At 49.0% G+C, this 27118-nt stretch overlaps 13 protein-coding genes across 13 annotated transcripts; 7 read left to right on the top strand and 6 right to left on the bottom strand.

Annotated features, from left to right (window-relative positions):
* Window positions 1-53: 53 nt before the first annotated feature.
* On the top strand, window positions 54-560 carry Bathy01g01170 (unknown protein; the record flags this gene model as incomplete). The annotated part of the gene is made up of 1 exon (XM_007515714.1): window positions 54-560. The coding sequence occupies one exon, from the start codon at window positions 54-56 to the stop codon at window positions 558-560; it is 507 nt and encodes a 168-aa protein (XP_007515776.1).
* Window positions 561-994: 434 nt separating this feature from the next.
* On the top strand, window positions 995-1954 carry Bathy01g01180 (predicted protein; the record flags this gene model as incomplete). Its single annotated transcript, XM_007515262.1, has 1 exon — window positions 995-1954. The coding sequence occupies one exon, from the start codon at window positions 995-997 to the stop codon at window positions 1952-1954; it is 960 nt and encodes a 319-aa protein (XP_007515324.1).
* Window positions 1955-2091: 137 nt separating this feature from the next.
* Bathy01g01190 (predicted protein) lies at window positions 2092-2646 on the bottom strand (the record flags this gene model as incomplete). The annotated part of the gene is made up of 1 exon (XM_007515746.1): window positions 2092-2646. One exon carries the CDS (start codon window positions 2644-2646, stop codon window positions 2092-2094), a length of 555 nt encoding a protein of 184 aa, XP_007515808.1.
* Window positions 2647-2872: 226 nt separating this feature from the next.
* Window positions 2873-3646, bottom strand: Bathy01g01200 (predicted protein; the record flags this gene model as incomplete). The annotated part of the gene is made up of 1 exon (XM_007515382.1): window positions 2873-3646. The coding sequence occupies one exon, from the start codon at window positions 3644-3646 to the stop codon at window positions 2873-2875; it is 774 nt and encodes a 257-aa protein (XP_007515444.1).
* Window positions 3647-3878: 232 nt separating this feature from the next.
* Window positions 3879-6812, top strand: Bathy01g01210 (unknown protein; the record flags this gene model as incomplete). The annotated part of the gene is made up of 1 exon (XM_007515672.1): window positions 3879-6812. The coding sequence occupies one exon, from the start codon at window positions 3879-3881 to the stop codon at window positions 6810-6812; it is 2934 nt and encodes a 977-aa protein (XP_007515734.1).
* Window positions 6813-6978: 166 nt separating this feature from the next.
* Window positions 6979-8124, bottom strand: Bathy01g01220 (predicted protein; the record flags this gene model as incomplete). The annotated part of the gene is made up of 1 exon (XM_007515193.1): window positions 6979-8124. One exon carries the CDS (start codon window positions 8122-8124, stop codon window positions 6979-6981), a length of 1146 nt encoding a protein of 381 aa, XP_007515255.1.
* A 160-nt stretch (window positions 8125-8284) lies between these two features.
* Window positions 8285-10360, bottom strand: Bathy01g01230 (unknown protein; the record flags this gene model as incomplete). The annotated part of the gene is made up of 1 exon (XM_007515391.1): window positions 8285-10360. One exon carries the CDS (start codon window positions 10358-10360, stop codon window positions 8285-8287), a length of 2076 nt encoding a protein of 691 aa, XP_007515453.1.
* Window positions 10361-10924: 564 nt separating this feature from the next.
* Window positions 10925-16348, top strand: Bathy01g01240 (VIC family transporter: calcium ion channel; the record flags this gene model as incomplete). Its single annotated transcript, XM_007515487.1, has 1 exon — window positions 10925-16348. One exon carries the CDS (start codon window positions 10925-10927, stop codon window positions 16346-16348), a length of 5424 nt encoding a protein of 1807 aa, XP_007515549.1.
* Window positions 16349-16669: 321 nt separating this feature from the next.
* Bathy01g01250 (myosin heavy chain) lies at window positions 16670-19868 on the top strand (the record flags this gene model as incomplete). Its single annotated transcript, XM_007515537.1, has 2 exons — window positions 16670-16786; window positions 16977-19868. The coding sequence occupies 2 exons, from the start codon at window positions 16670-16672 to the stop codon at window positions 19866-19868; spliced, it is 3009 nt and encodes a 1002-aa protein (XP_007515599.1).
* Window positions 19869-19951: 83 nt separating this feature from the next.
* Window positions 19952-22714, bottom strand: Bathy01g01260 (Protein phosphatase 1, regulatory subunit, and related proteins (ISS); the record flags this gene model as incomplete). Its single annotated transcript, XM_007515472.1, has 1 exon — window positions 19952-22714. One exon carries the CDS (start codon window positions 22712-22714, stop codon window positions 19952-19954), a length of 2763 nt encoding a protein of 920 aa, XP_007515534.1.
* A 296-nt stretch (window positions 22715-23010) lies between these two features.
* On the top strand, window positions 23011-24525 carry Bathy01g01270 (zinc transporter 9; the record flags this gene model as incomplete). The annotated part of the gene is made up of 1 exon (XM_007515575.1): window positions 23011-24525. The coding sequence occupies one exon, from the start codon at window positions 23011-23013 to the stop codon at window positions 24523-24525; it is 1515 nt and encodes a 504-aa protein (XP_007515637.1).
* A 177-nt stretch (window positions 24526-24702) lies between these two features.
* Bathy01g01280 (unknown protein) lies at window positions 24703-26214 on the top strand (the record flags this gene model as incomplete). The annotated part of the gene is made up of 1 exon (XM_007515074.1): window positions 24703-26214. The coding sequence occupies one exon, from the start codon at window positions 24703-24705 to the stop codon at window positions 26212-26214; it is 1512 nt and encodes a 503-aa protein (XP_007515136.1).
* A 59-nt stretch (window positions 26215-26273) lies between these two features.
* On the bottom strand, window positions 26274-26915 carry Bathy01g01290 (unknown protein; the record flags this gene model as incomplete). Its single annotated transcript, XM_007515698.1, has 1 exon — window positions 26274-26915. The coding sequence occupies one exon, from the start codon at window positions 26913-26915 to the stop codon at window positions 26274-26276; it is 642 nt and encodes a 213-aa protein (XP_007515760.1).
* Between the last annotated feature and the right edge of the window lie 203 nt (window positions 26916-27118).

Raw genomic sequence — 27118 nt, forward strand, 5'->3', positions numbered from 1 at the left:
TCTCTCTTTTTGTGCGTTTGTTTGTTGTGTGCGTCGATGAATGAAGAGATTTGATGAGCGTTTTGCGACGAGACGACTCCTGCGAGAAAAATGCGTCAGAAGTGAGCGCGCAGAAGATGCTGACGACAAAGACAACCATCGTTCGAGCGAACGGGGCGTTCAACGACGAGAACAACAAAAGACGCCCAAAACGGGCGAAACCGAAACCGAAACCTTTGCGTCAAGGCGACGTGACCAAAAAAAGATGCGACCAATGTCTCGGCCTCGGGAAAGTGCCGTGTTATAACTGCACCTCGGGAGGCGTCGCAAAGTGCGATAAGGTTGGATTCGTCCCCGCGAAGAACACCCTCTTCACGTTTCGGCTTCCGTTCGGTTGGACGCGAGAAGGACGAGAAGACGAGACGACCACCAAAATGAAAAAGAAAAAAGGAGAAAAGAAAGACAAAACAGAGGCGAATACTCTCGAGCGGTGCTCGGTGTGCTCGGCGAATGGAAAACTCGCCTGCGGCAGATGTAACGGTCAAGGCGTCCTTCTGTACAGATCCGCGGATTGGCGGTAAGTGTCGAGCGCAGGTTTCAGAGAGCAAACAAGCGCCACCTTTATTGAACGTTGAGGAAAACAACGTTGCTGTTTCTCTCGTTCGTATGAGTAGTAGTAGTAGTGTATTAGTATTGTATTCGTATTCATCTCTCTCCTCTCCCGACGATATATAAAGTTGAATATTTGTGTCTTCTATTGTGAACACTTTCTTGTGCTTCTTTCTGTCCATCAAAATGCCTTCAAAAAGGGCTGCCAGACTTCCTTCGTTTTTGGATAAAATAATTCCTCAAACGTGTGCCTCCTTTTGTACCACGTCTCACCTGATCTTTTCTTCTCTTTGAGATACGACTGCGAACGAGAACGATGTTTGCATCGTCGTCGTCATCTCGCTGCTGCTGCTTCGTTTCTGCTGTGTTACAAAAACAAGAAAGCAAAACGCGTCACAAAAATGCAATGGCGGCGTCTTTTTTGCGGGGGAAAGGACACGTGTCGTCTCCCAGAAAGTCCAACGCACGTTTTGTCGTCAAAGCGGGATCTTCTTTCGAACAAAAGTTCGGCAAGGACGGCTCGGGGGCATTTTCCGGAGGCGTCGGAGGCGGCATGGCTGGACAATCGCAAGGCGAAGTTTCCGCGCAAGATTTAGCCATCTTGCAACAGCGTTTGGGTGGACAACAAATCTCCTTTGAAGGCGCCGGGGCGCAACAACTGCAACAGAAAGGTTTAATCGACGCGCAAGGGAACTTGATGAGCGCAGGGCAGAAACCGATTAAATCGAGCAATCCAGACGCGTTAGAGATTAATTACGATCCGGACGGGGTTCTTGGTGATGTTTCGGATGAGAACGATATGCTCATCGATAGACATTTGGCGAAGCGAGACGCGCAGGCGTTGGAGGCGGAGAAGGAAAAGTTGAAAGAGGAGTGGAAGAAGAAACGGAAGGAATTGGAGGAGGCGAGAGAGGCGAGACCGGAACCGACGTCGCCGGCGGAGTTGGTGACGTACTTTTTCGAGACTGAGTTTAACGAGATGGAATTTGAAATCGTACGAAATAGACCGAAATTAAACGAAGAGTTCTTCGCGTATTTGAAGAGTCAAATGGAAGACGCTTCGGTGAGCGAAGACATGAAAGGGAAAATCGACGCGTTGAGCACGGTCACCTCAAACTTTGTCGGTTTCGTCGATCAAACCACCAAAGCTATGTTACAACCAAAAGAACGAATGATGAAACTGTTAACCGCGAAGGATAAAAAAGCGATGATTTTGGAAATGGTTGATAACGACGAGTTGGATATGAACTTGATGGCGCTTCTCATGACGAACATCAACACGGCCAAAGCCGCAGGATTGGATCAAGAAGCCGCGTTTATGCAGAAGATTTACTCCGCGTGCGCGAAATTCGTCGATGGCGCGTAATTATTCATACATATACATTCTTGTAAAAGAAAGAAGATTCGTTCGTATGCGTAACGTATTAATAATATATTACAGAACAACTCTTTCGTGATGTCTTTCGTGTTTTATCCTCTCGCGCCGACGACGTCTGTTTGTTATTAGTTAAAAATCTTCTCGCTCAGCGTGCTCAAAACCTCGTTCACGACCAGCAAAAACACCGCGGAGAACACGATTCCTACAATCACCACCCCGGTGGTTTGCGCTGCTTTCCCTGCCGTCGGCCATTCGATTAAACCAACTTCCTCGCTCGCGCCGGCAAAAATGTTTATCCCTTCGTCCGCTTTGGCTTCTTTTTGCGAGCGAAGTAAATCCCCCGGAGTTTGTTCTTGTTCTTGTTTACTAGTACTCGTCGTTTCTTCTTTTCGTGCTCCTTCTTCTTCGCCGGTAAACTCCGCCTCGATGACTTCTGAATCTGTTCCTTCTCCTCCTCCCTCTGCGCCTTCGTCGTCCTCCCCGGAGGTTGCTCTCACGACTAAAAACGCGCGATGATTTTGATGATGATGACGACGAGTGCGACGCGCGGAATACGAAGAAGAAGAAGAAGAAGTGCTTCTGATGATACTTTTCGTGGCCTCGGTGCTATTTCTTAAAGTGCTTTGTCTCATCGATGGAGACGCTAAGGACGAGGAGGACGCGCGGAGTACGAAAGACATATTATTCGACGATGTGTTGTGTGTTTTGTGTTATCCGCCGACTTTGTTTGAGTTGTGAGGAAAACGATATTAGTATTCGATTTTCACGCGACGGGAAGCCTTACGATTCAACGACTTATTTCGCGCGCGTGCGGTCTATATTCTCACTATTATTACTACTACTACTACTACTATTACTATGTTGGTGTTGCTGTTGCTGTCACCGCGGCTATCAAACTTGGTTGTACTACTCGTCTTTTCCTTCTCCGTCCGGTATCAAGAGGAACTTCTCAAACGCCTCGCGAAACTCTCTCGAGGTTGGCACGCCGTGTCCGCCCTCGTGTTCGAACACGACTGATTTCTCCTTGTTGTAGAATTTATCTCTTAAGCGATCAGATCGGTCTCGAGTGACCAGAGCGTCGTTCTTCCCGTGCACGTGCATCGACGGGACGTCGATGACGCTCAAATTCTCGTCAAAGCCGTCTTTCTCGTAAAACCGCGCGTCTAAAGGATCAAACCCGGCGACGCTGACCACCCTTCTCACGTTCTCAAACAATTCCGGTTTCACTCGCTTCAGTATTCCAATCAACGTCGCGCCTTGCGAAAATCCAACCAGAGCGCGCACGCGTCCTTCGTGCTCTTTAAGCGCGTTTTCAATCAACGCGACAGTTTCCTCCAAGCGAACGATTTTTGTGCTCTTTGCCGGACGTATCCAGCTCCCATCTTTCGCTTTCGTCGCTCCGGAGGACACGTTTTCCCCGGCTAACCACCACGATCGCATCGTTTCTTCGTTCTCTCTTTTCTCGATATTCTTTTCGTCGTTCACGTCGTCCACATCGAAAACGCCATCCACGCGATGCGGCGCGTCGAGAAAAACAAACTCGTACTCGCGTTTCAACGTCTTCGTCCGAATGGAACCGGTTCTTTGGCGGAAAACGAGGCCGTTTTGCGAGAAGCCGTGGAAGCACAAACACACTTTTTGCGAGGATTGAGAGGAGGAGGAGGCGTGTTGTTTCTTCATCCTTTCCTCCTCGTCTTTTGAATCCTCTCTCTTCGTTCTTCTCGCGCGTTTATGCGAAAGCGTTTCTGTGACGCGTGAAGCGTGGAAAAGAAGTGAAGCATCTCCGTACCTTTGCGCGCACTTTTCTCACGCGCTTTCGCTTTACGTAAAACAACACGAAACGCAGCGCGCGAGAGAAAGATATCGAGACGTTTCAGAGAGAGACCACGCACAACAAACGAGAGCATCACGCATGCCTTCAAAAGCTCCTCTGGGAGATGGGGAGGAGGAAGAGGAAGAAGAATTTCGGGAAATCGCGTTCGGGTACACCGGAGGGGTGTTCTACCCGTTCGAGAGAGCACCGTTTCGAGAGGAGGAGGAGGAAGAAGAATCGATTTTCCCGAGAGCAAAGCGTCCGCTTTTATCGTCTGTATCGTCCTCTCGTGATGAGGGTGGTGGTTTTAAGCGCATCGAAACAGACGGTCGACCGATTGTTGCGTCGGTGGCGCGATGCCCGGAGAGTGAGTTGGTGGACATCGAGCGAGCGAGAGCGAAAAGGTTGATTCGAGCGCAAAACGTAAGCGTCGTGAAAGAGACGACGAACAGAGTTAATAAAGTAACGGCCGAGAGGGATCGAGAGGTGAATTTGTATCGGCACGCGATCTGCGGAGTTCCGTTTCAATGTTTGAATGCGATCGCATTGGTGGAAAAAGAGGAAGAGCAGCGACGAGCGCGAACGAGGAGAGACGAAGCGGCGAACTGTTTGAAGATTTTTAGAGACGGGACGGTGGTCACGCGGGACGCGAAAGGAAGGGCGGTGAGGTGTTACGAAGGGGTCAGAGAGGTAATAGAGAGGAGGAACGAATATCAGAGAACGTTCGATGTGCAAGGCATCGAAGAGGAGGAAGGGAGAGGGGAGATGAAAATGGTCGCGTCGAGAGACTTTTGCGGCGTGTCCGTGTCGAAAACAAATAAGAGCGGGACGTTTCGGTGCGAATTTTCTACACCGGTAATGAATGATAACGACGCGTTGCCAACGGACATGAGATTTACGAATCAGAGCGCGTGCGGGGAGTTTTCGGATTGTTGTTTGAGAGTCGCGACGGAAGTTGGGACGGTGCAAACGTACAGGCCTGGAGAGAGCGGATGGGTGAAATGGGATACGGTCTCGATGGGGGTCGAGAATGCCTCCAGCGCCGGTAGCGCGGTTGTGAGGCAATGGTACGGATGTTACGAAGCCCAACACCCGCGGACGATGCTGCATTGCAACCCGAATCGCATTCAAGTCATCGATGAACGACGACCGGAAGTTGTGAACACCCGCGCTATTGGAGAAACATCTACTACAAAAAGAAGTACGACTTCCTGGAGTCGGGACGAACGCATCCAATGCGCTTCAAACGTGCTCACAGGCACGTTTCTTTTCGCCATCGGAACTCGTACTTCGGTCAAGTTGTACGATATTCGAAAATACTCTCCCGTGGACCCGGTGTTCTCCTGGAAACACGGCATGTCTTCTTCGCCTTCTTCGGTTGAAGTCCGAAACGACTTCCGAAGAGCGTTTGATACGAATATCAACGTTGACGATTCTTATGTGACGATTCTCGCGGTGGCTAATGCAACAGGAGACGCGATGGCGTTTGAGACGAGAGGTGTGAATAACACTCAATCAAAATCGTTTACGATGTCTGCGTTGTCCGCTGGCGTTCGACTCGTCCCGCGACCCGCGGATGCGCCGTGGGGGGGATTTCAATTTTACCCAGGCGAAGCGAGAGAGAAGGCAGACCTCTTGCCGTTTTTTGCGTGGTCGGAAGAAGCGACTGGCACCGTGTACGTGCAAAACTTCGAAGACAAGGAAACCATCGTGAAAGATGCGCCATTCGTCACTCGCGACGCAAGCTCGACTTTACCATTATCGTTCGGCCATATGCGGAGGGAAATGCGCGGAAGTTTTGATGCGCACTCCTACGGGAAATGTAGGCGACGGGAGCCTTTTGATATTTCGAGACAACTGGACGACGACGTAGAATTGCTTCCGCATATCTACAACGGATCGTCAAAGTACGTCGCCGTTGACTTGGCATGGAAGCTAGAGGAAGAGAATAACGCGGAAACCGAAGACGAGGATGCGTTTGACGCGCGGGGTGCTCGAATGATTCGCAAAGCCGCCGAAGCGTTCAATTTGGCAAAAAAAATCAAAGTTGACGAAGACTTGAGGGAAGTACGAAAGCACGGTAGGATGCAAATGTTCGAGGACGACGGTTGGAACGAGGTGAGACGCGGAAAGGGGCGAGGTCACATGTTTCGACTCAACCCGGCAACTGGTAAACACGAGATGATTTTTGGTGGAAACATGTACGTTTGTCCTGTTTTGTGCGCCGACGGTAAACAGTGTAAGTTTTCGTGCGCTGCTATGAATCGAACCGAAACGATGAAAACACATCTATGGGAGAAGCATAAAATAGAATCGAGACCGTTTACTGAACTCATCAGAGCAGGTGAAGCGAAAAGTCATACGAAATACATGGTTACAGATTCGAAGCAAAAAACGATTAGTGCGCCAATGTCCTATAATTTCATCTCCCTCGTTGGCGAGGAAGGCGATTCTGCGGACTATCCGAAACACATCCAATCGAAGAAAGACGAACGAGATGAGTACTGGGAAGCGCTCGATCGACGCTCGAAGGAAATTGCAGAAGATGAGAGCTTTTTACGACAAGGTGTGCACGAAATCAAGTCCATTGAGATGGAACGATACCAGTCTATCGATTCCGCCGACGTCCTGAAACGCTTGCGAAATTTGCGCGAAAACGGTTGGGGAACGACTTTAGTCATCGATGACGAAGATGAAGACGAGGACGACGAGGAGAGGAAGCGACTTGAATTATTGATTGATGATTTAGAAAATCGTCGTCCGCGCGATGGTACATCGCAGAAGATGAAGAAGCGGACTCTTCGCATGCCTCCTCTGTCTCTGGGAGAGGAGGATATCCCTCCGTCGACGAAGAAGAAGAAAAGCCATCCTACTCGTGCGCTACCAGTGATATCTCAACCACCCCTTCCAGTCACAGCGGCACCACCGTCAAAGAATGCGTTCGTGGAGGAGAAGAAAAAAGGGAAGAAACGCGACAAGAGTGCGAAGGAGGAGAAGAAGAAAAAGAAGAAGAAAGTCGCAGGCTTCTTGTAGAATTTAACAAATGTAACAACATCGCGATTAGATAGATAGATAGATAGATAGATAGATAGATAGCATTACTTTCAATTCAGTAAGTGATGACTGCTAGTGTAGTTGATAGTTTTGATTAAATTCAGTTGTCTAAACAAATGTCTAAAAACGTGTTAAAAGAGCTCTTTTAACATCTCATGACGGCGTTACTTGCGTTTTTTATCTGCGAGATGCCATTTCGTAACTCTTCCCCTTTTGCCAACGTCGAACCGAGTCTCCCTTCGCCCCAGCCGTTGTTCCTGGCCTGCTCCAACGATTTTCTCACCGTTTTCTTTTTCCTCGGTCTCAACCTCGCGTCTTCTCTCAACCAAATCTCCACCTCCTTCAATAACGCGCCCGGTTTCCTCGATTTCAACGACGGAATCGATTCCATCTCTTTACAGAACTGCAACTTCCCGCCCGCGACGAACGCAACGTGACTGGCAAATTTTTCCAACCCGTCGAAGATGTGCGTGGCGTATAAAATCGTACACTGTCTCTCCTCGCACTCTTGCCTCAAAAACTTCATCAACTCGGCTCTCCCGAGAACATCTAAATCCACCGTAATCTCATCCAATAACAAAACTTTGAACTCGTGCATCAAACCCCACGCCAACTGCACGCGTCTCCGTTGCCCGTCGCTCACCTGGTGCATTCTCCACTCCACGTCCACATCCAACGCGTCGATTATTCGTTTCTTTCTCGCCGGGTCCACGCCTTTGATCCCATCTAACATCTTACTCGCCGGGAAATCTCCCGCCAACGGAATGTTATACCCGGCGAACGCGACGTCTCTCTGCCAGTTCCCGCCGATGTAACTCAAATCTCCCGAAGACGTTAAACTCGTATCATAAAATGCCTCTCGTCCTAGTATCAATACTTTTTCTCTCGGTACCATGTGTTTCCCGCCCATAATTTTCAACAAAGTCGTCTTCCCCGCGCCGTTCGCGCCGAGGAGTAAACAACACGACCCAGGTTTCAGGTGCAAATTCATCCCTTTGATGAGAGGTTCGGAGCCGGGAATCGGCGCGCCATCGATGCCTGGGTAGGAAAAGTCTAAATCGTTCACCGCGATGCCCCAGAGTTTGCCGTTTTCGTCGTGCGTTGCCGTCGTCGTCGTCGCTGTTTCGTCGTCGACGTCCATAGTTGCTGTCGTCGACGTCTTTTCCACGTCACCCCCACCACGCATTTTGGAAAACCAATCGCCCGCCGACGCGGTCTCCGCGATTTCCGCGTGCACGTTTTGGTCCCCGGCGAGGTTCTTAAATCCAGTCACGGATATTGGGACCGGCATAATGCTTTATTATTTTAAGTATATCGTTTGTCCCGCGCGTGTTATTTTAGAATACTTTAAGGGGAGAAAAAGAGTGGATATGAAGTGAAGCTCTCGCGACCACGAATTCTTGAAGAGCTCTAGAACAAAAATTCACACGAACGATGAATGCTTTACAAATTTACAACCTACTTTTCCTCTTCTTCTTCGCCTTCTTCTTCTTCTCGGCGGCAGCATTTCGCTTTCTCGCGAACGATTGAAGCTTCTCTCTGGTTTTACCGCCAAACGCGGCGTCGATTTCCTCGAGGACCGTACGCATGCGATGGCGATACGCTTCGGACTCGGGCGCGCGGAAGCGAGCTAAATCGGATTTGGCATTTTCGTACTTCGATTGGTTCCGTTTCTTTTCTTTCTTGGTGAAGGAGTTTTCGTAAATCGCGACGAGGTCTTCGCATAGGCTTATTTTAGCGCCGTGTTCGTGTAAGCGACGGTGAATGGACCAGTACTCGTTAAAGGCGACGTTCCAAGCGGCGAGGTGCGCCTCGGTGATTGGACGGATTTTGTTGCGACCGATGCGTCTGAAAAGTTTGAGGACGGCTTTGCCGTCCTTGGATTCGAAGGTTTGCCACTCGGTGTCCGAATCGTCGGTGAGACATTCGGAAGAAGAAGGCTTTCTTTTCTTCGACGATGCTCTCTCTTGAACACCACCGAGGACTTCGTCCGATTCAGAGTCCGAGGAGTCTATTTCCGAGGAGTCTTCCGAATCAGAGTCTGATGAGTCGGTATCCGAGTCCAATGAACCGCTCGAGCCGTCGTCTGATTCAGAAACATCATCGTCGTCGTCGTCGTCGCTGCTGCTACTACTTTTATCCTTCAGAGCTCTTTGAACGAGCTCTTCTGGTTGATACACGGGAGAAACAGCCTGCGGGCCTCCTTGATTCGATCGTTTCTTCCTCGCCGCTTCTTCTTTTTCGCGATTCCGAGATTCCAAAAATAACGGCGGCGTGAGCACGTCGTTCTTTTTCTTTGACCCTCCTCTCTCGTCTTCATCGTTGTCTACTTCTTCTGCTCTAGCTCGCTTTACATTCACCATAATCGGCGCGTTCGCGTTCACGTCTTCCTCTTGGACGATCCACAACGAGGCGCTCGCGTTTGCTCGCCTCCCTTCCTCGACGCGCTCGCGTTTCAATTCATACCTCCCTGGGGCTCGAAAATTCGCCACCTCTTTCAAAGCGCGTTCAAACGTGTCACGCAAAGGCGTTTCTAAAATCTGTTCCCTCAATTGTTTTTTGCGATTCAGCTTCGTCGCGCTTTCAAATCCTCTCACGATGGCTTCACGCAGCGCGTCCTTCGAGAGCTTCCGTTCGTGGAGCAACGAGAAAATGCACTCTCGACAGACGATTTCGCTATTCATGGCTGCCGACGTGAGTGGTTTCTGACTCACTTGTTCTTTTTCTACTGCTTTACTGGTGGTCGCTACGACTAAACTTTCGCTATTTTTCGATTCTGCTAAAAGAATAGTCGCGCGTACCAACGATATCCGTCTCTTTGCCATTTTTTCGAGCTCTTCTGTTCCTATTCTACCACCATTTACAGCCGTTGTCTTATTATTATGCAAAGCTAACGCTTCGTTAGTATTAGCGTTTCTATCGTTATTATGATGAGTTTGTGCGCTCCCAGCCTTGGCCGCCATCAACGCCTCGCTCACTACTTTCGTCGTCGTCGTCACCACCGCCGTCGCGTCTTCCTCCGGTCTCCTCTCGTAATTCCCGAGCAACTTCGTGTTGAATTTTTCATTCTTCTTCTGCACGAGCATATCCGTTCTCGTCTTACACTTCGCGCCGGCTTGATTTTTCGCGGTTTCGTCTCTCGTCGGGTGGAACTTTCTCGCCAGTTTCGCGACAACCGAAGCGCTCGCGTCGACGCCACCACTCATCCTCTCCTCAACCTCGCACAAATCTCCCGGAACGAGTTCATTCTCTCTCGATTCAAATCTCGCTATTTCTTCTTCTTCTTCCTCTTCTTCGTCGTCTTCGCCTTCTTCCTTTTTCTTCGTCGTCACTTTCATCACGGAAACAACCATCATCTTCTCTCGTCTTAAATTCTTTTCCTCATCATCCTCGGGCAAATGCCGAGACGACGAAACCGGTGCAGGTAGCACCCGAAACTGAATCGTCACCCCGTCTTTTCTCTGTTCGCGCGCGATTCTCGCCAGCGTTTCTCTCGGCATTCGCACCGTCGACGCCCACGGGAACATTTTCAATTCGTTTCTCTCTCTCTCTCTCTCTTCGATCTCTTCGCCGCCAAACTTTTACACGCTGCTCCTAAAAGTCGTCGTCCAAACTCTCTTTTATTTCGTGAACGACAGAGAGGAAAAGAGAGCGCACTTTATTCTCGCGCGTTGTTGAGACGCGCTTCTTTCGCTCGAGAGAGTAAAACGTGCGCTCTCGGAAAGTGTTCACTCTCGATGATGAAATGATGTTTCAAACGAAACGCCTCCTCTTTTGTCTGTGTGAAAGAATGAAGCGATCGATCTGTTTGGTCTGTCCTTCTGTTTGGTCTGTCTGTTGGTCAAAAAAATCAAAAAAAAGAAAAAATTCGTTCGTTCTTTTTTCGCAAAAACGGCAAAAATATTTTTAGAACAACCAACGCTTTCTGCGCGCGAGAAGCACACGAGACTGTTATTATATATATATAATATCACAGCATCACTTTTCATCGCGCGCGGAGAGAATTACGCGCTGTATTTATTACATCTGCCGCCCTGCTGCGACTCACTTTCTTCTCGAGTAGTGGAGGTGTTTGAAAGAGCAGTCGTTCGATGACGACGACGACGACGTGTGTTGTTCGGAAAGGAGAGAGAGCGAGAGACCTTGACTTTTTCGTCGGTGAAGAAGGTGGTCGTTCGAAAGAAGAGGAAGAAGAAGAAACGACGACGACGACGACGACTTCACCACCACAAACACAAACACAAACTCCGACTCCGCCGCTTTGTAAGTTTCGCGAGGCGGTCGTGAAAGTGCTCTCGACGATAACCGCGGAACCGAGACCGTTGCGATCGAAATTCGGCACCACGGCGGTCTGTATCAGTAAAGACTCGAAACGAAGGAAAGTCTTCAAAGCGGTGTTTTCGAGGACGTTCGAATACCTGTTGTTTTCAATCGTGTTCGCACACTTTGCGGTGCTGGCGGTGCTGTTGGCGAAGAACGACGGAGAGAACGACGATGGCAACTACGCGAGCGGTGGATTTCAAACGCTGATTCGTAAACCGCTGTGGGCGGTTGATTTCGCTATTTTAATTTTTTACACGTGCGAGATGGCGTTGAAGATGTACGCGTTGGGCGTTTTCGGGTCGAGGCACGCGTATTTGACGTCGAACGCGTATAACAGGTTGGATTGTTTTATCGTCACGGTTTCCTGGATGTCTGTGATGAGCGAGTGTTACGATTTCACCCCGGATGTGTTCCCTGCGTTGCCGCGGTTACGGTTGGGTCATTTGCGCGTGTTTCGAGCGACATTGGCGTTGCGTTCGTTTTCGTTCGCGTCTTCGGTGATTGTCATCATGGAAGCGCTGTCGGCGTCGATTCCTTTGCTGAGAGACGTCATTGGAGTGTCGTGCGTTTGTTTTGTATTTTACGCGCTGATGGGCGTATCCACGTTTGGTGGGAGCTTTCGGAGACGGTGTGTGATCGCGGATTCGAAGGAAGCGGCGAGGGTTGGAACGTATAACGACACGACGCCGTTTTTCTGCGGGGACGTGGAGAATACAATCGATGGGAAAGGATTTGTTTGTCCCGGCGCGTATTTTCTCGACACGACGTATCGAGGTGAATCTGTAGAGGACGCTCTGGCATTTGAACAGTTATACGCGAGTCCCGTATTGAATGAAACTTTGGTATCGAACGCGCTGGGCTTGTCCTACTCGTCTACTTTTATCGAACACGAGTTGACGTTCAAAAATATGTTCTGTTCTGACAAAGTAGGTAACCCACGTTTTGGCAAACAATCGTTCGATGACTTCTTTGCTGCGTTGACGTCCATGTTCACGTGCATAACTCTCGAGGAGTGGCCAGAAACCATGTACGTGACGGTGAACAGTGAATTCCGAGCGTCCGCGGCGTATTACATCACGCTTATCATCGTCGGTACCTACTTCATCGTCTCCGTGTTTGTCGCCGCGGTGAGTGGTGTTTTTCTACGCTTAAGGCGCGAACACGTTGCAGTATTGAAACACAGGAATGCTCGAGAAAGAACTTCATCATCGACAAACGAAGAAGAGGAAGAGGAGTTTGTGAAAGGGTTCGCTCGGTTTACGCGTCTGAAAAACGCCTTACGCTTCTTCAAGCACCATCACGAAGGAGGAGAGAAAAAAGATACGTTCGTTGATATTGCCGCGATTGCACTCGAACGTAACAAGTCAGAAAGAGGCCGGTTGAGCGCGTATACCAACAGCGACGATGATGATGAATGCGCTTTATCGTCGCCTAACGACATCGAGGAAGGGAGGAAACTACCGATGCGCAAGATCAAATCTGGAGTTGCGCGAAACAAACGCGACCGAGTGAATGAGATCGTTTCAAACCCAACGTTTGATTTGGTCTCCCGCATTTTAATTGTTCTGAATACATGTTCGATGTGCGCGTATAAAAGCTATCAACCCGACACGACGAAACGTTTTCTAGACGGTTTGGACTATTATTTCCTGGCGGTGTTTTATTGCGAATGCGGTTTGCGCTTGTTCGCGGCTAAGGGTATTTTAGGACGGATTTTTAGTTTGAAACAGTCTTTGAAGCCGGGTGAACTGAGTTTGATTTGGGATTTTTTAGTGCTTTCCGCGACGGCGGCGGGAGCAGATCACAAAGGCCCGAATCTAGTGGCCTTGCGCGTCGTGCGATTATTTGACCATCCTTCCGCCGGCATCGAAAAGAATAGTGGGAAGAGCACAAAAGTTTCATCGACGACGAATGGAGAAGAACACAGCAGTACTACAACAAGAAGCAGTAGTGGTGGTGAGAACGATACACTCGCTCGCGTCTTTAGAAGTTTTGGCACGATGTTGAGTTTGCTCTGTTTCTACGGCGTCGTTCTTGCGGCGTACGCGTTATTAGGTATGCAGCTCTTCCCAAAATACGCCACGGATGCGTTGAAAAAACGCGACGACGACGCGAATATCGACAATGTGACCGTCCCATATCCTCGCGAAAATTTCGAAACCTATCCAAACGCATTATTAGCGATATTTACAGTCTCCACTGGTGAAGGCTGGGTTGCAATGTTGTATCACTTCCGCCGCGTCACTTGGCTCGCGACGCCGTATTTCGTCTCCTTTTTCGTTCTCGTCAATTACGTCGTCTTGAATCTCATCATCGCAGTGATCCTCGAGAACTTGGAATTGAGGGATTTTGAAAAGAACAACATGCAAAGACGCGAGATCGTGAAGCGAGAGGTTGAAAGACGCATGCGTTCGGGCGCGTTTGTCGACCGATTAGAGAAAATTAGGGTATGGTTTGTCTTGAAGAAACGCGTGCGGTTCTGGAATATTGACGAGGAACATGAAATCTCGCCGTGGTTAGCGAGTCGAGCGCGAAGAGCTCTACGCATATCGGTCGCGATAGAAAGTGTGATATCTGAGCGTAACTCGAAAAAAATATTCGCAGGTAAGAGATCGCGTGCACAGAAACTGACCACCGGATCCGCTACTTTGCTGCGACAACAACAACAACACGAGCGTTTCAAACAAATTCAGCCGATCAAGAGGATGAACGCAATAAGACGACGTTCTGTTTTCGATACTCGCGTGAATACACCAAACGAAGAACCAAAAGACACTGAGAGATTAAGATTGCAGAGCTCATCGTTTTCGCTTTTAGAACAGGGAAAGAAGGCAGCGATGAAAGAGAATATGAACACCTACTTGTACGAGGAAGATGAAGAGTACTTTGATATTTTCCACGAAGAAGAACATTTTCACGCGTTGCCAGCGTATTTTACGAATAAATCTCTTGGTGCAATCCCCCTAGAGAATAAACTTCGACAGATGTTACAGCGATGGTTGTCGAAAAAATGGTACGAGAGAATCTCATATTTATTCGTGGTCGTATCAATAGCCGCCGTTCTCGGCGCCGACCCGGTGACGGAGGTAAATCCACACCAGTTTTTTTTGGACGCGGCCAACGCTCTGGTTGCTGGGTACTTCTTGCTCGATTTCTTGATTAAGATTGTTTCCGATGGATTGATTTTTACACCAACCGCGTATTTCTCGTCCATGTGGAATATTCTCGATACTTTGGTCTTGTGCGTGGACGTCGTCATCGTCGCTGGGCCAATCGTGTTTTCATCCATATGGAACTGGTATTTTCAGAGAGCTATTAACGTGTTGGTCTCGTTGCGCATGTTTCGCGTACTATCGCGCAACACAAAAATGCAACGACTCGTAGTATCGGTGACACAGACGTTACCTTCGATTGGGTCCGTCATCAAACTCACGTTTGCCATTTTCCTGGCATTCGCCATCGTCGGCGTGCGCATATTTGGGGGTAAGTTTGGCTTCTGCGAACAAATACTCGGCGTGACGCAGAGTGTGTCGTCCTCTACATACGTAACAAAAAGACTCGATATCGACCAGTACTCGTGCGATTTACGCGAGGATACGTACTGGAATTCTCCGAAATATGACTTTGATTGGATCGGTTCTGCGTTATTGACGTTGTTTGAAACCGCCTCGCTGGACGGATGGATCGATATTATGCATCACGCGATGGATATCGGCGGTAATAAAAATGCAAACTGGCCGGCGTGTTTATTCTTCATCACGTTTATCTTATGTGGCTCGTTCATGATGATTCGTACGATCATCGGTGTTTTCATCGACAGGTTTGGTATTTCCAGCGGTTTGAAGTTACTCACAGAACGGCAAAAGTTATGGAGAGATATGCATGGCGTCGCCATGTCTATAAAGCCTATGCGAGTAGAAATGAAGCCAGTCGTAGGATCTGTGCGAAGGAAGTGTTACGACGCTATACACTCCAAGATGTTTAAAAAAGTCATCTTGTTCTTGCTATCGCTCAACATCGTACTGTTAGCCACGGTCCACTTCGACGCCGACGCCTCGTGGGAGTACGCATGGAACATCGGCGACGTTGCTTTTGTGTCCATCTACCTTCTCGAATCCCTCGTGCGTCTATTCGTTGCTCTTCCGCATCCACTTTACTTCTTCAAAGATCCTTGGAACTGCTTCGAACTCTTCCTCTCCTGCGGATCTGCGGCCACGCTCTTCCCCACCAACCCTTCCGGCGTCCGCGCGCAAATAGGACGACCGTTTCGGTTCCTCCGAACGTTTCGAATCCTGCGCCACGCGACAGACTTACGCCGCGTATCGCGAACGATGATTCTCGCTGTTCCATCCATCCTCTCCGTTATTGGCGTCATGCTCATCTGGATGTTCCTCTACGCCGCCGTCGGCACGCAAGTCTTTTTCAACGTCAAATACGGCGAAAGCTTGAACAAAGACGCCAATTTCTCGAGTTTCGTCAACTCTTTCCTCCTTCTCTTCCAAGTTCTAACTGGTGAGGGTTGGCGCCAATTCATGTACGACTTACAAATTGACGAGCCGCATTGCTCAAAAAATCACGCCGGCGATAACATCGACAACTGCGGGTTTGGTAACGGCGCCACCTTCTATTTCGTCACCTACGTCGTCGCCATGGGCTACATCTTCACCAACCTCTTCGTCGCCACTATCCTCGATCACGTCACGTTTGGCGTTCTCCGAGAATCCTCTCTCGTCTCCACCAAAAATCTCGAAGACTTCCAAACCATTTGGTCCACCTTTGACCCGAACGCCACCGGATTCATCGGTCTCCACCAAATCTGGCCTTTCCTCAAACGCCTCCCGGAACCGCTCTCGAAAATAACCGCCGAAGGCGAAGGTAACGACTTAGAAAAGGAGAAAGAAAAGAAATTCAAAACCGACGCCTTGCGCCTTCGATACCTCTCCACCATCTCCAAATGGCGCCGCCGAATCTTCGCCGAACTCCATTACGTCCGCCACCCGAACAAAGGCGTCCCTTTCAGCGAGTGTCTCGACGCGCTCCTCCACGCCAAGCTCGGCAACTCGGCGCTCACTTTGGACACTCGATTACGACGAGAGAAGGAGTTGGAACACATAGACAAACTCGGGGCGTGCGTGTATATTCAGAGAGTGTTCAGAGGGCATCGGGTAAGGCGAAAGAAAGAAAGGAGCTAATATGTAATGTAGACGTTTGTATTTTTAAGAAAGATGCCCCTTCTTGAAAATCCCGCCAAAATTAATTAAGTCGAAAGATATTTGTCATAAATTTCAACCACTCTGAGACTACGTTGAAACAAGGAACCAGTTTAGTACACAAAGCGAGCGAGAGAGAAAGAGCGCGTCTCGTCACGACAGAAAGTGGGAGAGGAAGTTTTCGACGTCGCGCGCCTGGTTCGTTAGCATCACCACCGCGTATTTTATTCTTTCTCCGAGAGAAAAGCGAGAGAAATTTCCATCACCAATCGGATCCACACATCTTCCCAAGAGACGATGATGATGGACCACCACCACCGCGGAAACGCCAACACGAGTCACCAAACGTTGGCAAATACTTTAGAAGAGCTCGGGTTTCGAGGTCAGCTTCCCAGCCAGTGGGTCCCGATGGTTGCCGAGGTGAGAAACAACACACACAGAGCGCGAGCGAACGAGCGCAGTTTATTTAAACGACGCTTGCGTTTGATTTTTGTTTGATTTTTGTCGAAGCGACGCACTCGATTTTTACTCATATTTTCTCTCTCTCTCTTGAAAATATCTTTACTCACCGCGGTGTTGTTTTGACGCCGTTCTTCTTCTTAAAAAACAGCTTGCGGAAGCGTTAATTGCCGAACGCGACGCGACGAAGCTTTTATCCGCGGAACTGTTGGACGCGAGGGAGAAAGCGAGCGAAAGCGCAAAGTCGAGAGAAGCGGTGGAGCTTTTGAAAGCGCACGCGAGAGACGGGAAGACGAAAGACGAGTTGGTAGAGACATTATTCGAGAGAATAGACGAGTTGACGGATAGGTTAGAGGAGACGGAACGGGGTGATCGGACGAGAACAGCTGCTTCGACGACGAACAGAGCGGAGGAAACGCGGGAAGAGTTGAACGCAGTCCGGGAGGAGATGGAGCAGCAAAAACGGTTAGCGAATCGCTACGCAGCAGAGAGAGATCATCTTATGCGAGCAAATGAACAGTTGACGATGACGCTAGAGTCGAGAGAAGCATTTGATGCGCACGGAGATGTAGAAGGGTACGAGATTGCGCTGAAAACGTCCAGGGAAGAGAATAAATCTTTACGAGAAGACGTCGACCGCTTGAAGGCGACGATCGACGGGTTGGACGCGCAGCGCTTGGATTTAGGTGAAAAATTTAAACGATCGCACGAAACGTTGAAAGAGGCGGAGACGAGAGCGAAAAAAGCGGAAGAGGAGTTGCAAATGATCGCAGAGGCACAACAAAACGGACAAACTACGCCGAGAACGTCTTTCCTTTCTTCTGAACTTTTACGAAAGAATGGGAAGAACACGGATGCGGATCATCTCGCCAAGGCGCTCGAAATCGAACGCGATCGCTTACAACAAGAGTGCGACGCGTTAACGGAAACCTTGGCAGAATCCGAGGCGCGAGTTCAAGCCGTTGTAAACGAATGCCAAATGGCGAAATCGTCCGAAGCGAAAGCCGTCCGCGAAAGGAGTGCGGTTGAAAAGCTGCGTCAACAAGAAATCGATAAGGCACATCAATTAGATCGTTCGCTCGCGGATGCTTTAGAGGATGCGAAGAGTGCGAGAGAGGAAACCAAACAACATAGAGAAGAGTTGCGCTTTGTCGCGGAGGATTTAGTCGCAATGACGAGAGAACAACAAAGCGTAAACGACGATTACCTTCGAGCGTGCGCGGAACGTGATCGCGCGTGGAAAGATTTGCGGCACGCCGAAAGAGCTTTAGAAAACGTAGAGGTAAATTCAGTGTCAACTGCAAAAGAACTCGAAGATGTTGCCAGGGCGTATAGAGAACTTGAAGGAGAACATAAATTAGCCGTGAGAGAGTTATCGGCGACGTCCAGCGATAACCAAAAGTTAGAGAAGGCGTTGCAACAAACTGAAGATGGTTTGAGAGCAGCGAAAGAGCGATCGAGAGTTTTAGATTCCGAAAACAGAGCTTTGAGCTCGGAAGCGAGAAATTTGGAACGCAGAGTTTCGCAGCTCACGAAAGAACTCGAGGAGATGTCATCTTCTACCGCTTCGACGCAAACGCGAAAAGGAGGGAAAACTGGAGAAGATTTCGCACCGAATGGGTTAGGATCTCTTTCAGAGCAACTTGAAGAAGTTACAAAGACGTGCGAAGACTTGAAGCGTCAAAACGAAAGATACCGCAAGCAGCACGCGGAAGTTGAATCCGAATTCCGCACGTTGCGCAACAAGTTGGAGGAGTCCTCGCAAGAACGGGATCGGTTGAAATTAAGGACAAAGTTAGAATCAAATCGCGCGGAGGAACTCGAAGGTTTGTTAGCATCCACGCGCGCGAGAGAGTACGACTTTTCTATGACAAATGAAGATGACTCTAAACGCTTAAAGCTTTTAAAAGAGCGAGTCGATGCGCTTAGTGAAGATAACGAACGATTGACGAGTCGTTTGGAGGCGGCTAACGCGACGAACGCGCAGCTCTCGAACGAGCTGGAAAATATCAAACCGAACAGTAGTGTGAACCCGAAGAACACAAAAGATTCAGAGTCACAAACACTCAACGCGGCGAGAAATTTGGCAAAATCGCTCGCACACTCAGAATCAGTCGTCGTCGAGCAGCAACGCCGTATGCGAGAAATCATGGAGGAGACGAAAGATTTGCGAGAACGCGTGGAAGAAGCGGAGAATCGGGCAGCTTCGGCAGCCTCGTTCGCCAAGCAAGCCGAAAACAAGTCCAAGCGATCCGCGGCGAGAGAATCAGAGTTGCGCGTGCAGTTACAAGGCGCATTTGAAGACTTGCGTCTCGCGAGAGAAGCATCCAAAAGATTTGCGGATGAAAACAGTGGTTTCGCGGCCAACGGCGAGGAATTTGAAACGCTCAAGCGATCTCTTGAAGAGGCACTCGAGGAGAAAGAAAAGTTGGAGAAAGCGTTGTCTGCTCACGTGAGAAGGTCAAACGACCTCGGCGTGATGCATGATGCGAACTCGAAACAAATGAGCGACTTGAGAACGCACGTCGATCGATTGGATGCGCTCCTGAGAGACCGAGACCGAGAGTTACTCGAGGCGCGAGCGAGACAGAGCGAACTACTCGAGGAATTCAACCAATCCAAACTGTTTAGTAACAAATCATCCTCTCCATTTCAGGATTTTGGCAGTTCGGATGATCTCGTGAATCAAGGCATCGATGATGATACAAAACGTGCGGCGTTCGAAGCGCTCGCGCGTTCGGTCCGAGAACCGGTGGACCAGTCGCCATTAGGTGTCCGAGACTTTGTCCAAGCTAAATTAAACATGGACAATGATGATAGTAACACCGCAACCAATATCAATAAGAACGACGAAGACTTAGAGCACCTCGAAGAACTTCGATTAGAGAATGAACTGTTGCGTCAAGAGAACGATAAGCTTTCTCGAGAGCTCGATGGCACCGAAGAAGCCACGGAGGAGATGCACGCGCAGCTGCAAAAAATAAGCGACGATTACAACGCGTTAGCAAAGACTTTAAACGAAACTTTGAACGTAGTCCCTTAGTAAACGAAGATAATTTATAGCATGTAGTTCTTTAAATATAAAGCATTGTAACAATACGCGTACTATGATAACGAAAGCTTTTCCTAACGCATAGCTGAAATGAGCGTTCTCGAAGGGGTTCTTAAGATGTGAACTAATCCAACTTGCTGCACAACTACTTGCATGCGCTTCAACGTCGTCTCTTGGAATTTTAGCGCCTCTTCGCGCGCTCTGCGCTCTTCCATCTCTGTCCGAATACGCTCGCGGTCTTCACATGTGATTTTGATACCATCGAGAAACTCTAACGTTTCCAGCGCAAATACGGCTTCGTCGAAATACGACGACGCAAACTTACAGCCCCGTAAACTCAATTTTTTTAATCCATTCACCCCTGCGAGCTGCTTAAGCGCCAACGCCTTATCCTTCACTCGGTTACCATCTAATCGCAAAGAATTAACGTGCGGCAACGCGTTCAAATGTGCAAACGAACGCACGCCACATCGTTTCATCGAGAGTGATTCGAGCGCGCCAAAACCGAGGAACGTGTTTTCGTTAAACTGTCGCAACGGGTTCTCGTCGGCTCGTATTTTTCGAAGGTTGCGCAGATTTTTCAATCCATCCAGATTCTGTAAGCGATTGTTTGAGACATCAACAAAAGATAGAAGTTGGAGCTTTTGGAGCTGTAATCGTACGAGTCGGCGCGAGTCTATGCGATTATACCGCACGTCCAGCTCTTTCAGCTGAGGGAAGAACTGTTCGTAGAAACACCTACTGCTTTCTTCGTTTCTTTCATCGACAGAGGAGTCGTCGCCTGTGTTTCCATTTACAAACGGTTCTCGAACGAGCGCAAATCGAAGCGCATTTTTAGGCATCGAGAGTCTTCGCAGATGTTTTAAACAGCCAAGGGCCGATACATCTGAGAGCTGGTTTTTCTCAAAATTTAATATTTTTGCCGACGCCATGGCGACGCCAGAGACGGATTCCTCGTCCAATCTTCGCACGCGCATTTCTGATAAATTCAAGGTGAAGTTATCATCATCATCATCATTATTATTCATATTCTCTGCTAATTTTTGCTCGATCATTTCCGTCGTTAGGCGACCTTGAAACAGAAATCGTCCTTTGCGTCTCCAAATCTCTCGAACCTCCTCGCCGTCGAGCAACACGAGGGAAGGCGCAAAATACGCCGCACACTCGCGATAGTTTTCAAGGTTTGTGACTGCGTTTCCACGCAAATCTATGTATTTTAAAATGAATACACGAAGTACATCATCAGAGCACGTCGATTTGTTGTTTATTTGCGTTTTCGAAGACGTCTCATCTGTGTTCCTCTCGAGGAGATTTTGTACTTCGAGCAGCGTTCGTATTTGATTTCGAGCCAAGCGAAGATGGCGTAAATTTGGGCACTTGTCGTGGACACAAAGCATGGCATCGCGATCTATATTTGTTATTTCATTGTCGGATAAGTCCAAATATATCAACCGATTGAGTCCAATAAACCAAGCGGAGTCGAGCTTACTTATCCTGTTCGAACTAGCATCCAAACTGTGTAGATTAGTGCACGACTGTAAACCTTCGAGAGAGGCGAGAGAACAGTTTTGTATTTTCAAAGACACGAGCGTTTTCGAATGAACGCGGGATGGAAGGTCGAGAAAAGTAACGTCACAAAACGTCATTCCCTCCAACATCGAGATAAGTGCCATGTCTTCTTCAATCACGACGCGAATCTCTGCGTTCTTCTTCTCCGTTTCGTCGTGCGCAAACTCTTCCGCCTCCGAATGGATAATTATTGCGCGTTCGTCCAAGAAAAGAGGCGTTATGGCAGCTTCTCGAAATAGATCGCTTACCCTTTCGTCACTCGGTGCATAATATAGCGCGCGGCGATTATCGTGTTGCTCGAGTAATCTTTCACGAAGTGAAGGCGTCAGCTCGTACCCGTCCAGGAACCGTAAGCTCTCTCCAAATGCCGCCACGCACTTCGAGGCGTATCTCGAATACGCCGCATCGCTTGATTCCAACGTGTTCGTATCACAGATCCCACACGCGATGGGAGACGCGCCAGATATGTCGTCTCGAAAACGAATATCAACGATATTCTTAGCGTATTTAGCGATGACATGGACGACAGCGTCGTTACTCATTGGGTTTGCAGCCAAGTTGAGCACGGCGACGCTTCGTAACCACTCCATTTCTACGTCAGTCGCGTTCCCACTCTTTTCCAAAAACAACGCTTCTCCAGTGATCAAGTTTTCGCTCAAATCGACGCACTCCAACGACTTCATGTGCGTGAAACTCTTACCAATCTCCCGTATTTTGTTTTCGTTCAGCATTAAACGCTTCAAGTTCTGAAACGGCGGCTTTTTCCTCGCCTCTTTTTTCCCGCCGTCTTCTTCTTCTTCGTCGTCAGAACGACAACACATGAACGTACTCTCCACCTCTTCAATCTCATTCCCATACAAAACCAAAACTTCCAAACTCTCAAATTCAAACCCTTTCAACCCGTCCAACGTTTCTAATCCGCACTCGCACACCCACAACTCTCTCAGCGTCTTCTCGCATCTCTCGAAACACCCGCTCGGTATTCGTTTCACGTTCGGGCAGTTGATGATCTTTACGCACACCAACGGCGGATAATTCGTTCCCGAGAACGCGCGAATCGCGGATAAATCTCTTAAACTTATCGTCATGAACGCGTCGATGATCATCGCAGTCTTTTCATCTCCATCTCCCGTCGTCGTCGTCGTCACCACCACCTTATTCTCCTCCAAAACCTTCCAGTCTTCCCCTTTTTCCTCGTCAAAAAAGTTTGATGATACCGACGCTCGATCCGCGTGCGCGCGTTCCAATCGCCGCAACGCTTCGCGCATTATATTCTCATGTGTAAAACTTTCCTCTCTCTTCTCTTTCTCTCGCCTTCATTAACATACTAAAGCGGGAAAGAGGTGGTGGTGGTGGTCAAACGCTCTTTTTTAAGAGAGACAGAAACGAAAAGACGTTTTTTTTCCTTTCGCGTATTTTTAGCTTTTTCAAAAACCCTAAACTGAAGTGCTTTTGACACGACCCTCAAAATAACAAACTTTTTGTTTGTTGGGAAAACGGCATATTATATATCGTCGTCATCGTCGTCATCATGCTTCAATCATCTGCGCGAAAAGTACGCGCGATGAGCGGTCTCGGAGCGTCCTGCAGTAGGAGCGTTACTTTTGCCACGGGGCGTTCTCTCTCTTCTTCTTTTCAACACATTAAAGACAAAGAGGACTTTTGGGAGAAGAATGTTTGGAATGTTCCTCTTATTAGGGGAAATTGCGCGGACTACTGTTGTGACGACGAGAGGAAGAAGAGGAAGAAGATTGGAGATCTGAGCAGGACGATGACGACAACAAAAATCGCGATGAGAGGGTTCGCGTCCTCGTCGTCGAAATCTTATTCCAAGGACGACGAGACTTCAAATGTTCCCGAGACGGCGACGATTTTGTCAACCAATGTCACAAAATCAAACGTGGAAACCAAATCCAAGCGAAGAGCGTTTCGGAAAAAAGGCGTCTCGGACAAGACGTTTGATTTAAACGACCAAGAGTTGTTCGAAGACGCACCTCCTACGGAGTTAAAACCGAACGTGCAAGTAGCGCAGTACGAATCGAGAAACGACGAGCGGTCGTTGAAAGCGGTATCGACGGCGATTAGCGCGAATACGGCTATTTTGTTTTGTAAGTTGGGCGGGTACGCGGTTTCCGGGTCGCCGTCGATGTTGGCAGAGAGCGTGCACTCGGTGGCGGATATCGCGAATCAGGCGTTGTTGAGGTATGGCATTGTATCGTCGAAGAGGAAACCGGACGCGACGCATAATTACGGATATCACCGGGAACGGTTCGTGTGGTCGTTGATTTCCGCGACTGGGGTGTTTTTCTTGGGATCCGGGTTGTCCATATCGCACGGCGTGAACGCGCTGACCGCAACCGGAGGGCCGCAAGCGGCGGAGAAACCCGAAATTTCTTTGGCTATTTTAGGTGCGAGTCTAGCGTTGGAAGCGTATTCCGCATACGTCGCGTACGACGCGTTGAAGCTAAACGCCATGGACAGAGGGATGACCGTCACGCAGTTTATCAAATCCGGGAGGGATCCGACGTCGGTGTCCGTTTTAGCCGAAGATGCCGCGGCGGTTGCCGGATGCGCCGTCGCCGGCGCCGCGATTCTTGCGGCTAATATTACCGGCATTCACGCGTTCGATGCCGCTGGTTCCATCTGTATTGGCGGTTTACTCGGCGTCACCGCGATGTACTTGATCAACTCCAACAGACTCATGCTTCTGGGTAAATCCTTGGGCCAAGACAAAATGTCTCTCCTGAACGAAAAGATGCGCAAAGACCCCGTCGTTTCCGAAGTCTACCTCGCCAAATCCGAAGAACTCGGCCCGGGTACCTTTCGCTACGCCGCCGAACTCGAGTTCGACGGTACCGCCATCGTCAACCGCTTCTTGGATAAAGACAATAACCGCGAGGCTTTTCGCGAGGAGTTCAAACGAGGCGTCTTGGAAAACGACTCCAAAGTCATCGACGACGCTTTAGTCGGGTACGGGAGAAGAGTCATAATATCCGTAGGCGACGAAGTCGATCGCATAGAGAGAGAAATAGTCGAACTCGAGCCGACGATTAAATACGTCGATTTAGAAACGAACTAGTTTTGCGTCGTGTAGAATATGTTTGTACTATGTATTTGCGTACCCAGCAGCAAGAGAGAAAAATGACACTTCTTTATTTTCTTGTCGCATGTCCACATGCGCTTTTTTTAATCGCAAAAGCAATAGCACATGCGCGCGCTTTAAACTCAGCACGCGCAGATAACACCATAACTACTCATGCGTGCGAGTGATTTCTCGTCATCTTTGGAGAGCGAAACCGACTCATCGTTGGTGTTCGATGCAGACGCTGCGGTGCTTCGCGAGTTGGTAAACGCTTATTTTTTTTTCCCAAGAAAATGTTTGACCACCATAAAAACACAACAGGAAGACCTCGAGCGCGATGTTTGCGACGACGGAGAAGGCGCGCTCTTTTCATCTTTTGCGTACTCGGAGGACGAGAGCGAAGAAGACTTGAGAACGACGGTCGACGAAGAATTGCGCCTGTTTCGTGAGAAATGGTCGACGGTGTTTGCAGCCGAAGAAAAGGAAGAAGACAAAGACAAAGAAGAAGAAGAAATGTTGGAGCGAGATCATCATCTGGTATGCGACGAGAGGACGAAGAGATCTTTCATAAAAAGAACGGATGAAGAAGTCGGTGTGAAAAACGAAGAGTGCGGGACAGTTGATGCAACGGTGGCAGACGAGGGAACGACGGGTAAATGTGACGACCAACAAAGCCTCGCGAGCGACGAGCTTTCCGCGCTCGGCGCGATTGTGCGTAAAGAGCGCGAGGAGAGAGTGAAGCGAGAAGTGATGAGCGCGTTGAGAAAGAACGAGCGAGAGTTGGAATATGTACGAGCAAAAGCGAGAAATGACGCGCAAAGGGTGATTGCAAAGCATGCACGAATATGGTTTTATCGGCGAACGGACGCGTCGTTGACGATGCAACGACACGCGAGGGGTTTCTTGGCGAGAGTGCGACTCAAGCACAAAACGACGATGGTCGTCCGAATACAACGTCGATGGAAGTTCGTACTCTTCGTGCGGTTGCGAACGGACGCGTGCGTGATCGTTCAAACTGCATTTCGTGCGCACATAAGCAGGAAAAAACTCGAGAAGGAGAAAATGGAAAACGCGGCGGCGACTCGCATCCAAACGCACGTCAAACGACTCATCGCGATGCGCCGTTACGCCATTCTCAAGCGAAAGATTCGCACAGTCCAAGCGTGCGCCGCGCGATGGATACGCAAGCGCAAAAGAGCGAGTCAAATAATCCAAAAATCCTTCCGCTCGTACGTCGAGACAAAACGACTCGGAAAATACGCGACTCGCGTTCAAGCGGCGTTCCGAGGCTATCGCGTGCGACGCCGTTTCGCCGCCATCCTCGATTCGAACGCGTACGGAGCAGACGACGATGTACTCCCGACGCTTTCCGAGTACGACTCTGACACAGAGAACAACGCTTTCGTCGACAAAAACGACGACAAAGAAAACGAGATAGAAATGATATCCGACGACGCCTTCTACTTCGCCCGCCTCTCCGCTCCACTTCCGCGAAACGCCGATAACGCTCGCCACGACGAACTCCACGCCGATATCCTCGCTCTGCGAACGAAACGCATTCGCGACCAAAACATGCAAACAAAAATGAACGAAGCAAATTTGCGCTCATTATACGAGACCAGGTTCAAAAAGAACGCGCAAAATCGGAAAGAGTTTCGAAGGGTTCGAGCGCTCAGAATGACGTGACGTGATATTGACGTGACATTATGAAGTGACATTTTTTGATGAGTTCGTTGCAAAATTCTTCATTTTTTGTGTTTATTCTCGCTTTCAGAGTCTTCCTCTTCATCATCACCATCCTCTTCTCCCTCGCTTTCAGAGTCTTCCTCTTCCTCTTCATCCTCTTCTCCCTCGCTTTCAGAGTCTTCCTCTTCCTCTTCATCCTCTTCTCCCTCGCTTTCAGAGTCTTCCTCTTCCTCTTCATCCTCTTCTCCCTCGCTTTCAGAGTCTTCCTCTTCCTCTTCGTCCTCGTCCTCGTCCTCGTCATCTTCGTCTTCGTCTTCCTCGTCGTTGTCGAATTCATCCTCTTCCTCTTCGTCCTCGCTGGCTAAAGTCGTATTCGAAAGTGCCGCTCCACCAAAGCCTTCTTCATCATTAGCGTATCTAACGTTGCCTTTGTTTCTTCCACTCCTTAGAGCGGCAACGCCTGTTTGCACAAAATCAAACACGAAGAGAAAGAGAAAGTAAAGAAAAAAGGAATCGGACTCACTCAGACGACGAGCGAGAGAAAAAGAGAGAGAAAAGAAAGAGAGAATTTTCGAAATTCCGTCTGCGAAACGCGACGCGAACCGACAAACGCACGGAAAATATGCCGATTCAAGTCCAGTGGAGAAGAAAGCACGAAGGAAGCGAGAGAATGACAAGAAGAGCGCACCTGGAGGAGCCATCATCGACGTATACGTTTTCTTCTTTTCTAACGCGAAAAGTTTAATTCTTTTGACGAATTTTGATTTTTTTTTGTTTTTGTTAACATCTGAGCACCCGTCCCGAAAATATTCCATCACCTTTTTCACAAAAACTGATGACACACTTAAATCCTAAACCGTGCACAAAACTTTTGGAAACGATGGTACAAATTGGTTCCTTTTTG

Source organism: Bathycoccus prasinos (assembly GCF_002220235.1).
Source record: "Bathycoccus prasinos genomic : Chromosome_1".
Lineage (NCBI taxonomy): Eukaryota > Viridiplantae > Chlorophyta > Mamiellophyceae > Mamiellales > Bathycoccaceae > Bathycoccus > Bathycoccus prasinos.